At 39.6% G+C, this 14,115-nt stretch overlaps 1 protein-coding gene across 2 annotated transcripts in view; it reads left to right on the forward strand.

The window, feature by feature from the left end:
- st18 (ST18 C2H2C-type zinc finger transcription factor) overlaps positions 1-14,115 on the forward strand; it is a 188,604-nt gene that overhangs the window by 160,766 nt on the left and 13,723 nt on the right. The window contains exons 20-21 of one of the 2 annotated variants that reach the window (XM_073042528.1): positions 188-291; positions 653-796. In XM_073042528.1, the coding sequence (XP_072898629.1) occupies positions 188-291; positions 653-796 (248 nt within the window). The remainder of the gene's footprint in view (positions 1-187; positions 292-652; positions 797-14,115) is intronic. The other variant, XM_073042539.1, reaches the window with a different exon arrangement.

Genomic DNA, 14,115 nt, shown 5'->3' on the forward strand with positions numbered 1-14,115 from the left:
AACACATTATATGGTAATAAGTGTGCATTCAGAAGCTGAGGAGGTCGATCGCACAGCTGTTGCTTTATATAATGTGTTTAATGCGACTGAACAGGGATGAATTTCTAAACAACATTTGCCATAGAAATTGTACGCCATCTGCAGGCACCGACCACATAGATAAATGTACTGCCTTTATTTTCTGTAGGAGCTGAAAACAATGAGGAGATCAATCATTTGGATGATGAAATTAAGGAGCTGAATGAATCAAATTTAAAAATGGAAGCAGATATGATAAAACTTCAGACACAGGTAAACATCAGCCAGTACATGAGCTGCATTTTGCAGGAACAATGGAAGTATTTCATCTGAAGACATGGATATGCTATACTTCACTACATTTTCAGCCACCTTATGCAGTGCTGTGACATTGATTGTCTTCTTATAATGGCTGACTTTTATTTTTCCAGTTATGTTTCCACAGTGTTGACTAAATAATACAGCTTTATGGTTTAGCTGATACTCACATTAACATAGTCAACGTCTAGTTCTGTAGTTTACCAACTGCAAAATTCTTAGTGCTACATTGTCAATAATAAATCAAAGCTGTATTTCTGTGAAATTTGTAAAGCGCCCATTATGTAATTAAAGAAAAATTATTTCTAAATTTTAGATTACTTCCATGGAGAGCAATTTGAAAACAATTGAGGAGGAGAATAAACTAATTGAGCAGCACAATGAGAGTTTGTTAAAGGAATTAGCTGGTCTGAGTCAGGCCCTTATTAACAGCCTCGCTGACATCCAACTCCCACAAATGGTAAGCTATCAAACAAGTAACTGAAACTAAAACATTTCTGCACAGCAAAATTATTATGAATATGTGAGTATTTCTGACCCCTTAAATCAATTTTCTAATGGATACACTTTGTAATGTCTTTGAAGCATTTCAAACATTTTAGAGTACACATCCCCCATTTATATTTCCCTGCAGTGATTTTTAAAAAGTACACAAGTTAAACTAAAATAAATGACAGTTCTCTCCTATACTTACGACTGGTGAATGGTATTGATAGAATAGAATTAAGCAACAATGTATGTAACTTGCTATTTTAAGGCTTTAGTTATATTGAGAATTTTCAGAATGGAAAGGCATATCTGGGACCACTAATGAATGAAGAACAAAGGCATATTTACTCATTTTGGTGGAATTCCTTCTATGCCCCAAGTGGGAAGTGAATGACACTTTAGACTCACCTGGTATCCCTACTAAAATCGTGGGGAAAGAAACATTTATTTCATTGTTCCACCCACCACTGCCCTCCACTACCGTCCCCACTTAACCATCAAAAACACTAAGATATAACTATACTGTTAAGCAGGAGTTTCCATAAGCCCCAGGAAATTCAATCAGTGAACATTATCTCAAGTTTGAAGTCCATGCAGAACAGAACAAATTTGTGGCATAGCATTTGTGGCTGGGTGGCAGGGTGGAGATAAGTTTCTACCAAAGGAGGTGCAAAGTGCACCTTCCCTCCACAAGACTCCAGGTCACTCTTGGGCAAGGTGTCCCCTGAACAGGGACACGTGAAGCCATGGGAACGGGTGGTGGCTGGTCATTTGAGCAGTTCATGCATATCACAAGTCCTGGTTATGCGACCACGGATGCCAGATGGACAATCTCTGAAGACTATTGATAGTGGCTGGGGTCACCCGTCTAGTAAAAGCACTGCCCAGATGAAGGCAATGGCAAAGAAATTCTGTAGAAAAATTTGCCAGGAACAATCATGGTCATAGGACCGTGATTACCAATGTCATGCAACACGGCACATAATGATGATGGTGACGAACATTTGTGGAAACTTCCTTCTATTCCTAACATTTTTTACTTCTTTTCTCACATTTAATAGGGTTAGCATTAAAGTAGGCACTAGTATTAAAAGAGCTGTCACAAAGATTCAGCTATCTCCACACAGGGCGGACTTACCCTTTTTTATATGTTGCTTGCTATCAAGCTTCACTTCAAGAGATTTTGTGGGACAGATAAGCTATCAATCAGGCTGAGAAGCCTGTCTCGTTAAATATCACTCATGGAACAGGAAGAAAACAACTATTTAGCCATATTACAAAAAAGTTTTGGAAAGCACAAAATAAAGCTTCAATTTGTGCAAATGATATAAATAGAAGCTGAATTATCATGAGAAAAGTTGTTTGTTAAAAAAATAATTATGTTCATTTATATACATTATAATTTGAGATGCTCAACCAAGATTAGTTTCCTAGTGCTAGAGATTTGCTTAAGTATTAATTATGGCTCAGTACAGTACTGAAAGTTTCAGTGCACTTTATGAAACAACTTTCAAGCACTTTCAAGGATTTTTACCATGAGGATAGCTTAAAAAGACCTTTTTTGTCAAATCGATTTGCAACCTTGATTACTTTGGAGAAAACTGCAAAACTCTGTAGCACGTGAAGAAACTGTGAGACATTTTTTAGGATTTTTATGTAAAATGCACTCCCCAAGTTGCAATCGGTTTCACATGTGGTGATAGTGAATGCTGCAATTATTGTAACCACAAAATCCAGGTCACAATATTGGCTGGTTATAGTAATCAATTGTTTGGCAAATCAATGGGTGCAAATAATGTACAGGATCATATGGCATAAATGCAGTTAATTTAGAATAGATAATCTGTTCGAGTGATGTTTTATTGTCAGTTTTAACCACTGGTAACCAACTGGAAATGAAGCAAATAACTAAATTTACAAAAATAATCACTACGTATTTAAAGCAATTAAAAAGCCTATTTGATATTAATATTTTATTACAGCATACTTGCAGTCTCTCCCATAATTAAGTACTAAAGTATGTAAGTGCTGTGCAACATTAGTTATTTCATGCATCATTTTTGATTGCTTAAAAACACATGAACCATAAATCTTACTTTAGCTTTTGACGGTAGATGGCATGTATCAACTGCCATTTTACATGACTAGCAATATTGCTACGAAGGTAGATGATCAAGATTTTCCACAAACTAATAGCATTTATCATTTTGAAGAATAACATTGCTTTTAAGTAAATGCCATCAACTTTAGGATTTCAATGTATATGTGGAAAAACCAAAGTTGCAGTCAGCCACTCAAGAGCACAAGAAAACGATGCAAAAAAATAGGAGCAGGAAAAGTCACCAGACCTCATGGCCTTGTCCTGCTGGGCAACATGATCGTGGTTGATTTATACAGGCCTCAGTTCTTCTCCGGTGACTGTTCCCCTTCAGATTCAAACTTCAAATTCCTCAGCCTTTTAAATATAATCTTTTTTCTCACTTCTTATCTACAGTACTGTACAAAAGTCTTAGGCACCCTAGAATTTTTATATGGTTTCAGATGGTACGGCCTCCACAGGTCCTTGATCTCAACATCATCGAGGCTGTCTGGGATTACCTGGAGAGACAGAAACAAGTGAAATAGTCAAAGTCTGCAGAAGAACTGTGGCAAGTTCTCCAAGGTGCTGGGAAAAACCTTCCCCTGATTTTCTTATAAAACTGCATGGCATTGTACCTAAGAGAATTGATGCAATTTTAAAGGCAAAGGGTAGTCACGCCAACTCTTGATTTGATTTAGATTTTTACTGCTCACTGCCCTTTATAGTGTATTTTTTTTTTGAAATTTAGAAACTTTTCATTTCAATATTTTTGAAACAATCTTCACCTAACATGTGCCCAAGACTTCCACATATTCTCATATTCTGATCTCCCACATCCTTGGAGACAAAGAATTCCAGGTTCACTACTTCCTAAGAAAGAAACTTCTATGTACATTGGTTTAAAATGACTGGCACTTTTTTTTGGAAGCTATGTCTCTTTGTTAGTGGCTCCAACTCATGAAAACATCTCAACATCAGGCCTCCTTAGAAGCTTAAGTGTTTGAATAAGGTCTCCCCAGATTTTTCTAGATTTCAAGGAATACAGATTCAAACTTTCTAGCTTCATTGCCTTTTTTCCCTGAGTACACTTGGATACAGGACTTCCATAGAATTCAACATGAGAGTGAGAAGGTGAGGCAATTTCCAATACATATGGTGGGGAATCTAACACCTTTCATTCGGCTAGACCATAAGCAGTAGTGCTCTACTATTCAATTCAATGGAGGGGAAATGACTCCCAGAAGCAAAGGTAAATATTAGGTAAATGCATTTATTTTAAGTTGCTTTGAACAAATTTAAATATTTATAATTGCTTTACATGTGATTAAAATGTTTTAGATGTTTTTAATATTTTCAGATTTTATAAAGTGATTTATTTTACAAATTATTTATACAGTATTTCTGAATTTTCTGAAAATCTAGAGCATTCAAAAACTTGCAAAGTGTTTCTAAGCATTTCATAAATTAGACAGTACAGAACTTTGGGGTTTATTTGACTGTCAAAGTATCTTCCATCAATCTAGTGGGTTTGACTTTTCCTGCCACTTTATCCCACCTTCTCTTTCAGCTGTTGCCCACATTATGGAAAGACTTTGCTGTGAGGGCTGTAGCTGGTTCTGAACCACATTCCCATGAGAACAACTGTTATGGATTAATGCAGTGGCCAGTGTGCATTCAGGAGGCTGCTTACTAATTTCATATTTACCTTCAAGTGCATTTGATACTAGGGAGGAGAAGGCGAAGGCATTGTCTTTGATAATTTGTGGAAAATGTTTTATGCCACACAAGAAAGCTCAGGGATCCTGAAAAGATTAGCCTTGGAGGATTGCAGGTGTAGATTGCAGATAGTGAATTCCACACACCGAAGTTCCTGATGAGCTATTGGATTGTGCAGTGGGACAGAGAGTAGCAAAGAAGGGAGCAGGGGCAGTCAGGATATTCTGTGTGCCACAGTTCTCAAGGTGACATGTATTATATATAATTAGGTACCTGGCAGGGTTCAAAAAAATGAAGTTAGGTTTAAGTGGAGCAGCCATTGTAGGAGCAGGCCAGTGTTAGAGTGGGGAGATTCAGGTTGTGGCTCTTAGAGGCTTTGGCGAAGAGAGGTGGAGTCTGTAGGTAGATTTTTTCAGGTAATTTTTCTTTCTTTCTTATAGAGCATTGGGGATGCCAGGCAGGAAATCCGTATGCTCCTCTTGCAGAACGTGCGAAGGCAGGGAGACCTCCAGTGTCCCTGACAACTACACCTGCAAGAAGTGCATCCAGGTGCAGCCTCTTTCTGACCATGATAAAGCATTGGAGCTGGAACTGAATGAACTCAAGCTCATTTGGAGGCTGAGGGGTTGACTGGCAGAATTTACAGAGAGGTAGTTACATCTAAGGTGCAGAACACAAGTAACGGGGTACCTGTTAGGAGGGTGAAAAAGGATATGCGGCCAATGCAGAGTACTGTGGGGCCTTTCCCCTAGGTATGACCCATTCCATCAAGAATAAAGCTCTCCTGACCATTGAGGACATCTACATGGAACGTTGTCGCAGGAAAGCAGCATCCCTCATCAAGGACCCCCACCGCTCAGGCCATGCTCTCCTCTCACTGCTGCCATCAGGAAAGTGACATGGGAACCTCTAGACTCACACGGACAGGTTATTACCCGTCAACTATCAGGCTCTTGAAACAGAGGGAATAACTTCATTCAGCTCACTCAGTCCATCACCGAACTGTTCCCACAACCTATGGGCTCACTTTCAAGGATTCTTCATCTCATGTTCTTGATAGTTATTGCTTACTCAATTTATTATTGTTACTTATTTTTTTCTTCTGTGTTTGCATGGTTTGTTGTCTTTTGCATATTTGTTGTTCATTCATCCTGCCGGGTGCAAACGGAGTTCAGGCAGTTAGGTGCTATGTTAAAGGACAGGGATGTGATCACAGAATTGCTACCCATGCCACATGCTAGCGAGGCCAGAAGCTGGAAGAGTATACAGTTCAACATGTGACTAAGAAGATGGTGCCAGAAAGCGGTCTTCAGATGTTGTGGATCATTGGACTCTCTTCCAGAGAATGTGGTACCTGTACAGAAGGGAAATTTGCTTCTGAATTAGAGGGGGAACTAATATCCTTGCCAAAGGTTTGCTACTGCAGCAACTAGAGTTAAACTAGAGTTGCAGGTGGATGGGAACCAGAGTGCCAGAGTAGATGGTGGAGTAGTTGAGAGGAAAGATGTTAAGGCTACATGCCAAGTTAGGAATCGGAAGATTGAGCAAGGTGGAACTAATGTTCTGAGTTGTGTGTATTTCAGTACAAGGAGTATCGTCAGAAAGGTGGATGAGCTCAGGGTATGGATCAACACATGGAACTATGTTAACGTAGCCATTAGTGAAACTTGGTTTCAGGAGGGATAGGGCTGGTAGTTCAATGTTCCAGGGTTGCATTGTTTTAGATGTGATAGAGTGGGAGAGATTAAAGGAGGAGGGGTGGCAGGGAAAATGTCATGGTAATATTCAGACAGGACAGAATGGAGAGCTCGTCTTCTGAGTCTATATGAATGGTATTGAGGAATAAAACAGGGATGACAATGTTAATGAGATTATATATCACCCAACAGCCCACGGGATTTAGAGGAGTAAATTTGTAAAGATATCGCAGACTGTTGCCAGAATCATAAGGTTGTGATAGTAGTTGTTTTGAACTTTCCACATATTGACTGGGACTCCCATACTGTAAAAGGGCTGGATAGGAAAGAGTTTGTCAAATGGGTTCAAGAAATTTTCCTTAATCAGTACATAAAGTGCGGTACTAGGTCACCTATTAAGAAATGAAACAGGCAGGTGGCTGAATTTTGTATAGGGGAACGCTTTGCATCTAGTGATCATTATGCCATTAGTTTCAACATAATTATGGAGAAGGAGAGGTCTCGTTCTTGGAAATGTTTGTCCTCTGCCTGATCTCACCAGCAAAAGGGCTTTGCTTTTGTTTGTTGGACAATGATTTTAGGAACTGCAGATCTAACAATGATACACTTACATGTATATAATTGTGCCTGGACAAGAATTGGATCGTTGATTGCCATGAAGGATCAAATAGATCAATGTTATTATCAAAACAGAAACAGCTGTTGAAACATATGTTGAAACAAAACTGTATTTATGTCTCAACAACAAAGGATTTGGTTACAGTTGAGGCATTAAATATGGTCAAAATAAGCTATAGAATTTAATAAAGTAGGTCAAAGATGATGGCAGAATATAATATTAATGGTAAGACTCTTGGCAGTGCGGAGGATCAGAGGGATCTTGGGGTCCTACTCCTTAGGACACTCAAAGCTGTTGCACAGGTTGACTCTGTGGTTAAGAAGGCATAGGGTGCATTGGTCTTCATCAGTCATGGGAATGAATTTAAGAGCCGAGAGATAATATTACAGTTATATAGGACTCTGGTCAGACCCAACTTGGAGTCCTGCATTCAGTTCTGGTCACCTCACTACAGGAAGGATGTGGATACTATAGAAAGAGTGCAGAGCAGATTTATAAGGATGTTGCCTGGGTTGGGGAACATGCCTGATGAGAATAGGTTGAGTGAACTCGGCCTTCTCTCCTTGGATCGACAGAGGATGAAATGTGACCTGATAGAAGTGCATGAGGTGATGAGAGACATTGATCATGGAGATAGCTAGAGGCTTTTTCCCAAGGCTAAAATGGCTAACATGAGGGGGCACAGTTTTATGGTGCTTGGAAATAGGTACAGAAGAGATGTCAGGGGTAAGTTTTTTTACACAGAGAGTGGTGAGTGCGTGGAATGCACTGCCAGCAGCAGTGGTGAAACCGGATACAATAGGGTCTTTTAAGAGACTCTTAGATAGGTACATGAAGCTTAGAAAACTAGAGGGCCATGTGGCAGAATAATTTTAGGCAGTTTCTAAAGTAGGTTACATGTTCAGCACAACATTGTGCTGTAAATGTCTATGTTCTATGATCTATGTAATGCTACTTTCCAGTTATATATACATTAGCACAATAAAAAGTCATATCTAAAATGTGGCATCTGTCACAATACGATCCTATGTTACACTACGTAAAACTGTCATGATAATAGATCTGGGATGTATATTTCTTCCTTCACAATTTTAAGGAAGTGTTATTATAACTTCAGAATAATTCTTTATCTTTATTTTCTGTGTGATGCGGTCTATAATTGCAGGATGGCTGCAGTGTGGCGTGTACAAGCAGAATTGAGGCAGTAGGGCCTGGGCGGATTGAGCTTATGTTTTACTGATTTTAGTGCCGGGTCAGATTGGAAAGTTGGGTACAGGTGACGGTGGTTAAGGCGGATATCATAGGATCTTTTAAGAGTCTCCCGGACAGGTACATGGAGCTCAGAAAAACAGAGGCCTATGGGTAACCCTAGGTAATTTCTAAAGTAAGTACATGTTCGGCACAGCATTGTGGGCCGAAGGGCCTGTATTGTAGGTTTTCTATGCTCCTATGTTTCTAAAGTAGAATGCTTTTCTTTACAATTCATTAATATTCTTTTCTTTAAGACACTCTGTGGCTTCTGTCACTGTAAACCAATTATGGTTATAAACTGGTCTATAACAGTAGAAGTCACAGTGAGTTACTTGTATTCCTACATTCCCTAATAATAAGGAAAATGATAGCATGGCCGTAATAGGTTGAAATACAGGAATAAGAGCTATATGCCATTAAGGGTGGTTTTGTTCATGTGCATGGGTCTTATATTCAACCTCCTACAATGAGGATTTCCCAGATGGATAGATTGCTGTGGCTACAAATACTGGAATCTGGAGCAACAAACATCATGGTAGAGGAACTCAGTGGGTCAGGACACAGCTGTGGAAGGTGGTTTCAGATTGAGACTGAAAGATAGAGGGAAGGGAGCCAGGATAAAAAGGAGGAAGGAAAGGTTGGGGCAAGACTTGATAGGTGATAGTCGAATCTGGATGAGGAGGCAGTGAGAAACAGGCAGAGGAGGGAAGAGCGGGAATAATAACAGGGCCGGAATGTCCCACACCAACAGGTTTAGGAAAAGTTCAGTCATTAAGCTGGATAATCTTACTCACCACAACAGTGAACTGATTCCACAACCTACTGACTCACTTTCAAGGACTCCACAACTTGTGTTCTTGTATCATTTAGTTACTATTTATTATTATTATTATTATTATTATTATTATTATATTTGCACAGTTTGTCTTCCTTTGTCAGTCTTCTTGCTTGTTTTTCCTTGATTCTATTGTATTTCTTTGTTCTACAAGAAAATTAATCTCAGGGTTGTGTATGGTGACATAATGTGCACTTATAATAATGAATTTACTTTGAACTTTGAACTTCCATAGGTGAAGGCAGCAGTGATGGAATCTGATTGCAGGGGGAAAGAAGCATTGAATCAGATCAGGGAGATGGGAACAGTGATGGGGAGGAGACTCAGTGTGGGTGATAGATGGATGAAGTGGGTAGATGAGAGGGGAAGAAAAGGTGAAGGGGTGCATAGGATGGGTATGGGATGAACTGGGTAGATCAGGAAGAGGGAGAAAGGGGGAAAACATGAGATTGGAGAATTTAATGTTTAGGCCAGGCTGAGTATGAGGTTATATTCCTTGGCTGCATTTAACCTCACCCTGGCAATGGAGGACTCTGAGGACAGACATGAGGGAATAAAGAGGAGAATTCAGATGCTTGCTACTAGGTGTTCTAGAAGGCCATTTTTTTACAGAGTTCAGATTCTCAGCAAAGAGGTAGCCTTGTCCATCCCTCTTCCATCCATTCCATCTGTCCATCACCCACACACTTCTTCCACTGGTTCTCTTCCTCCACATCAGTCCTATCAGTCCTCCACACTTCCCTGATTTGCTCACATGCTCCACTTTCCTCTGATCAAATTCCATCATCTGCAGTGTTTGATGCAAACAGGGATCATCAGATACAGGTCTATACTCACTGAAAGACGCCACAGAAGTTAACAGACTGATAAATACAGTGTGTAGCCTGCTTAACCTTCTTGGTTGAGGCAATGGTTTCACAAATCAGGAAGTTATGTTGCCAAATTATAAAACTCTGGTTAGGCTGTATCTGGAATATTGCACTCACTTTTGGTCATCCCATTATGGAAATAGAGAACCTTGGTTTTAAAGAGATATTGAAGCCTTGGTTAAGAATAAAAAGCTGGTGCATAGCAGGTATAGGCAGGTAGGAACAAATGAGATACTAATGGAGTATAAGAAATGCAAGAGAACACTTCAGAAAGAAATCAGGAGTGCTAGAAGAAAGCATGAGGTTGCCCTAGCAGACAAGCTGAAGGAAAATCCTAAGGGACATTACAGATATGTTAAGAGCAAAAAGATTGCAAGGGTTCAAAATTGTTCCTCTGGAAAATAAAATGTTAAGCTGTGTGTGTAGTCAAAAGAGATTGGGGGGGAATCTTAAATGGATTTTTTGTCTCTGTAGTTACTCAGGAGACAGACAGAGAGTTGATGGAAGGGAGGTAGTTCAGTGGCAAAGTCAAGAACCCTATACAGATTACAGAAGATGAGGAGTTTTGTTGCCTTGGGGCAAATTAGGGTGGCTAAATCCTCTGGGCTTAACAAGGTGTTCACTTGGACCCTGTGGGAGGCAAGTGCAGAAGTCACAGGGGTCCTATCAGAAAAATGTAAATCATCCTTGCAACAAGGATCAGGGAGGGTTGGAAATAGCCAATTTTGTTCCACTGTTTAAGAAAGGCTCTAAAAATAAAGCAGGAAATTATAGGCTGGTGAGCCTGACATCATTAATGGAAAAGTTATTGGAAGGTATTCCAAGGGATCGGACATATAAATATTTGGATAGACAGAGACTATTTAGGGATAGTTAACATGGCTGTGCATGATAGGTCATGTCTAATCAATTTTATACAATTCTTTAGAGGAAGTTACCAGGAAATTTGATGAAGGCAAGGCAGTGGATATTGTCCACATAGAAGGCATTTGACAAGGTCCTGTGTGGGAGGTTGGTCAGGAAGATTCAGTCGCTTGGCATTCAAGACAAGATAGTAATTGGATTAGATATTGGCTTTGTGTGAGAAGCCACAGAATGGTAGGAGATGGTTGCCTCTCTGACTGGAGGCCTGGGACTAGTGGAGTGTCATAAGGATCAGTATTGGGTTGTTTTTCATCTGTATCAATGATCTGAATGATAATTTTAGTTAACTGGATCATCAAATTTGCACATGACGTCAAGATTAAGAGTGCAGTGAAGAGCGAGTAAGACTATCAGAGCTTGCAGTGGGATCTGGACCAACTGGAAAAATGTGCTGAGAAATGACAGATGGGATTTAACGCAGACCAGTGCGAAGTGTTGCACTTCAGTACGACAAATCAGGTTAGATCTCACACGGTGAACAATAGGGTACTGAAAAGTGTGGTAGAACAAAGGGATCTTGGAATACAACTCAATAATTTAACGAAAGTGGCAGCACAGGTAGCTAGAGTCTTTAAAAAAAAAGCTTTTGGCACATTGGCCTTCATAATTGAGTACAGGAGATGGGATATATGTTGAAATCGTATAAGACAAATTTGGTGAGGACTAATTTGAAGTGTTGTGGGTGTGCAGTTTTGGTCAGCTACCTACAGGAAAGATTGAACAAGTACAGAGAAAATTTACAAGGATGTTGCTGGAACTCAAAGACCTGAGTCATGAGGAAAGATGGAATAGGTTAGGACTTCATTTCTTAGAACGTAGAAGATCGAAGGAAGATTCATAGAATTATGAGGGGCATAGATAGGGTAAATGCAAGCAGGCTTTCTCCACTGAGGTTGGGTGGAAATACAACCAGAGATCATGGGTTAAGGTTGAAAGGTGAAAAATTTAAGGGGAACATGAGGGGAAACTTCTTCATTCAGAGGACCATGAGAGTGTGGGATGAGCTGCCAGCACAAGCGATGCGTGCAAGCTTGGTTTCAGCATTTAAGAGAAGTTTAGACAGGTACAAGGATAGGAGTGGTATGGATGGCTATGGTCTGGGCACAGGTCAATGGGACTAGGCAGTTTAAATAGTTCAGCACTGACTAAATAGGCCAAAGGGCCTGTTTCTGCTCTGTTCTTTCCTTTGACTCTATGACTCTGTGAAAGGATGTGGAGGGTGCAGAAGTGGATTATCAGGATACTACTAAGAAACAAACCAGGTGAATACAAAAAGAAAAGAATTGTAGAGTCCTTAAAAGTGAATCCATAGGTTGTGGAATCAGTTTAGTGTTGGTGTGTCAGTGTTAAAAATTCTGTAAAGTGAAGATGCTTTCAAAAATAATGAAATGAGAAGTTTCAACAAAAAAAAATTACTATGAAGACCAATAAACAGTAAAAAAAAATTAAATCAAATCAATATTTGGTATGACCGCACTTTGCCTTTAAAACTCTTAGGTAAAACTGTCATCGACTGATATGTTATTCCAATAATCTTGGAGAATTTGCCACAGTTCTTCTATAGAGTTTCACTGTCTTGCTTGCTCCTGTCTCTCCAGGTGATCCCAGACAGCCTCGATATTTTGAGATCAGGGCTCTGTGGATGCCATACATCTATTGCAGAACTCCTTGTCCCTCTCTTCACTGAAGGTAGTTCTTTATGACCTTGGTCATGTGTTTAGGGTCATTGTCCTGCTGCCAAATGAACTTGGGACCAATCAGACACCTCCCTGAAGTATTGCGTAATGGATGAGAATCTGATTGTACTTCTCAGCATTGAGGATTCCATTAATTCTGACCAGATCACCAACTCCAGTTGTGGAAATAAGTCCCTAGCCTACAGGTAACCTCTGCCATGCTTCAATGTTGGCTGCAGATTCTCATTCAGGTAGCTCTCCAGCTCTTCTACGAATAAACAGCAATAATTTCAAATTTTGTGTCTTGTCAGTTCAGAACATTCATTGCCATTACTCAGTGCCCCAGTCCTTGTATATTTGTGCATAGGTAACTTTGTTTTCACTTGGGTGAAAGGCTTTTTGGCAGCAACTCTTCCATGAAATCCTCTGCTGTCAAGACTTCTCTGAACCGTTGAAGGGTGTACTTGGGTTCCAGTGGTTTCTGTGAGTTCAGAGCTGAACAGAGTGATGGACTTCTTCTGATTTAGAAGGGGCATCAGTCTGATGTATCTCTCATTTGCTGCACTCAGTTTCCATGGCCAACCACTGTGTTTCTGGTCCTCAATTTCTTTTTATTCCTTCAGAAGAGCTTGGACAGCAAATCTTGAAACTTCTGTCTGCCACAAAATTTCTGCTTGGGAGCAACCTTGCTGATGCAGTATGACCACCTTGAGTCTTGTTGCTGTGCTCACTCTTGCCCTGGTGTAATAATTGATCATTTGAAGGTTAAAATGTCACATCTGCCACACCCTCATCTTTTAGTTTGTTTGTCCTTTGCCCAGTTTGATTCCTTCTACATCATTTCTGTTTCAGTTAATCAGTTTAGTTCATTCAGTCCTTGATCATTATCACCTGTCTGTTGTCTTTGTTTAATCGTGCATTGGGCCATATGCTTACAAAGTAATCAAATTTTTATTCGCAAAGTGGACCTGCTGAATGGTCTCGGCCTGAAACATCAACTGTACTCTTTTCCATAGATGCTGCCTGGCCTGCTGAGTTCCTCCAGCATTTTGTGTGTGTTGTTTGGATTTCCAGCATCTGCAGATTTTCCCTTGTTTGTGATTGGACTTTTACTTTATATGTTACTTTATTTAATGAAATGCTAAAACGTCTCTGAAACATTTAATATTTTGGAAAATAAATATTTGGAAAGCTAAATTTTGCTTTTTACCTACTGACAAAATGCAGAACACAAAAAATAAACATTTAAAAGAAAAGGTACAGGGTGGATAAGACTTTTGCATAGTAATGTATCCAACAGCTATAAAGACATCCACAGCATTGTAAATTTTAAATAGTCTCATTCAGGCCTAAAGATTTAAGCACTGTGAGGTATTTGAAATGCTGTTCAAACTTATTTTGTGTAATGACTGAAACAGCCGAGGTTGTGTCAAATTCCATTTTAATTAATTTGCTGTTCACTTCTAGAGTAAGCCATATTGCTTGTCCCTTGTTAGTTTTCACATCATAAATCTCAAGACTACTCAGTTCTGTGTCACTCTCATCATTATCAGATTTTCATCAACAGCATTCTGATTAGTGCTCTTGTTAAAACTGCAACTTGACTTTTTATCTTTTTCTATC

Source organism: Hemitrygon akajei, chromosome 1 (genome assembly GCF_048418815.1).
Source record: "Hemitrygon akajei chromosome 1, sHemAka1.3, whole genome shotgun sequence".
Lineage (NCBI taxonomy): Eukaryota > Metazoa > Chordata > Chondrichthyes > Myliobatiformes > Dasyatidae > Hemitrygon > Hemitrygon akajei.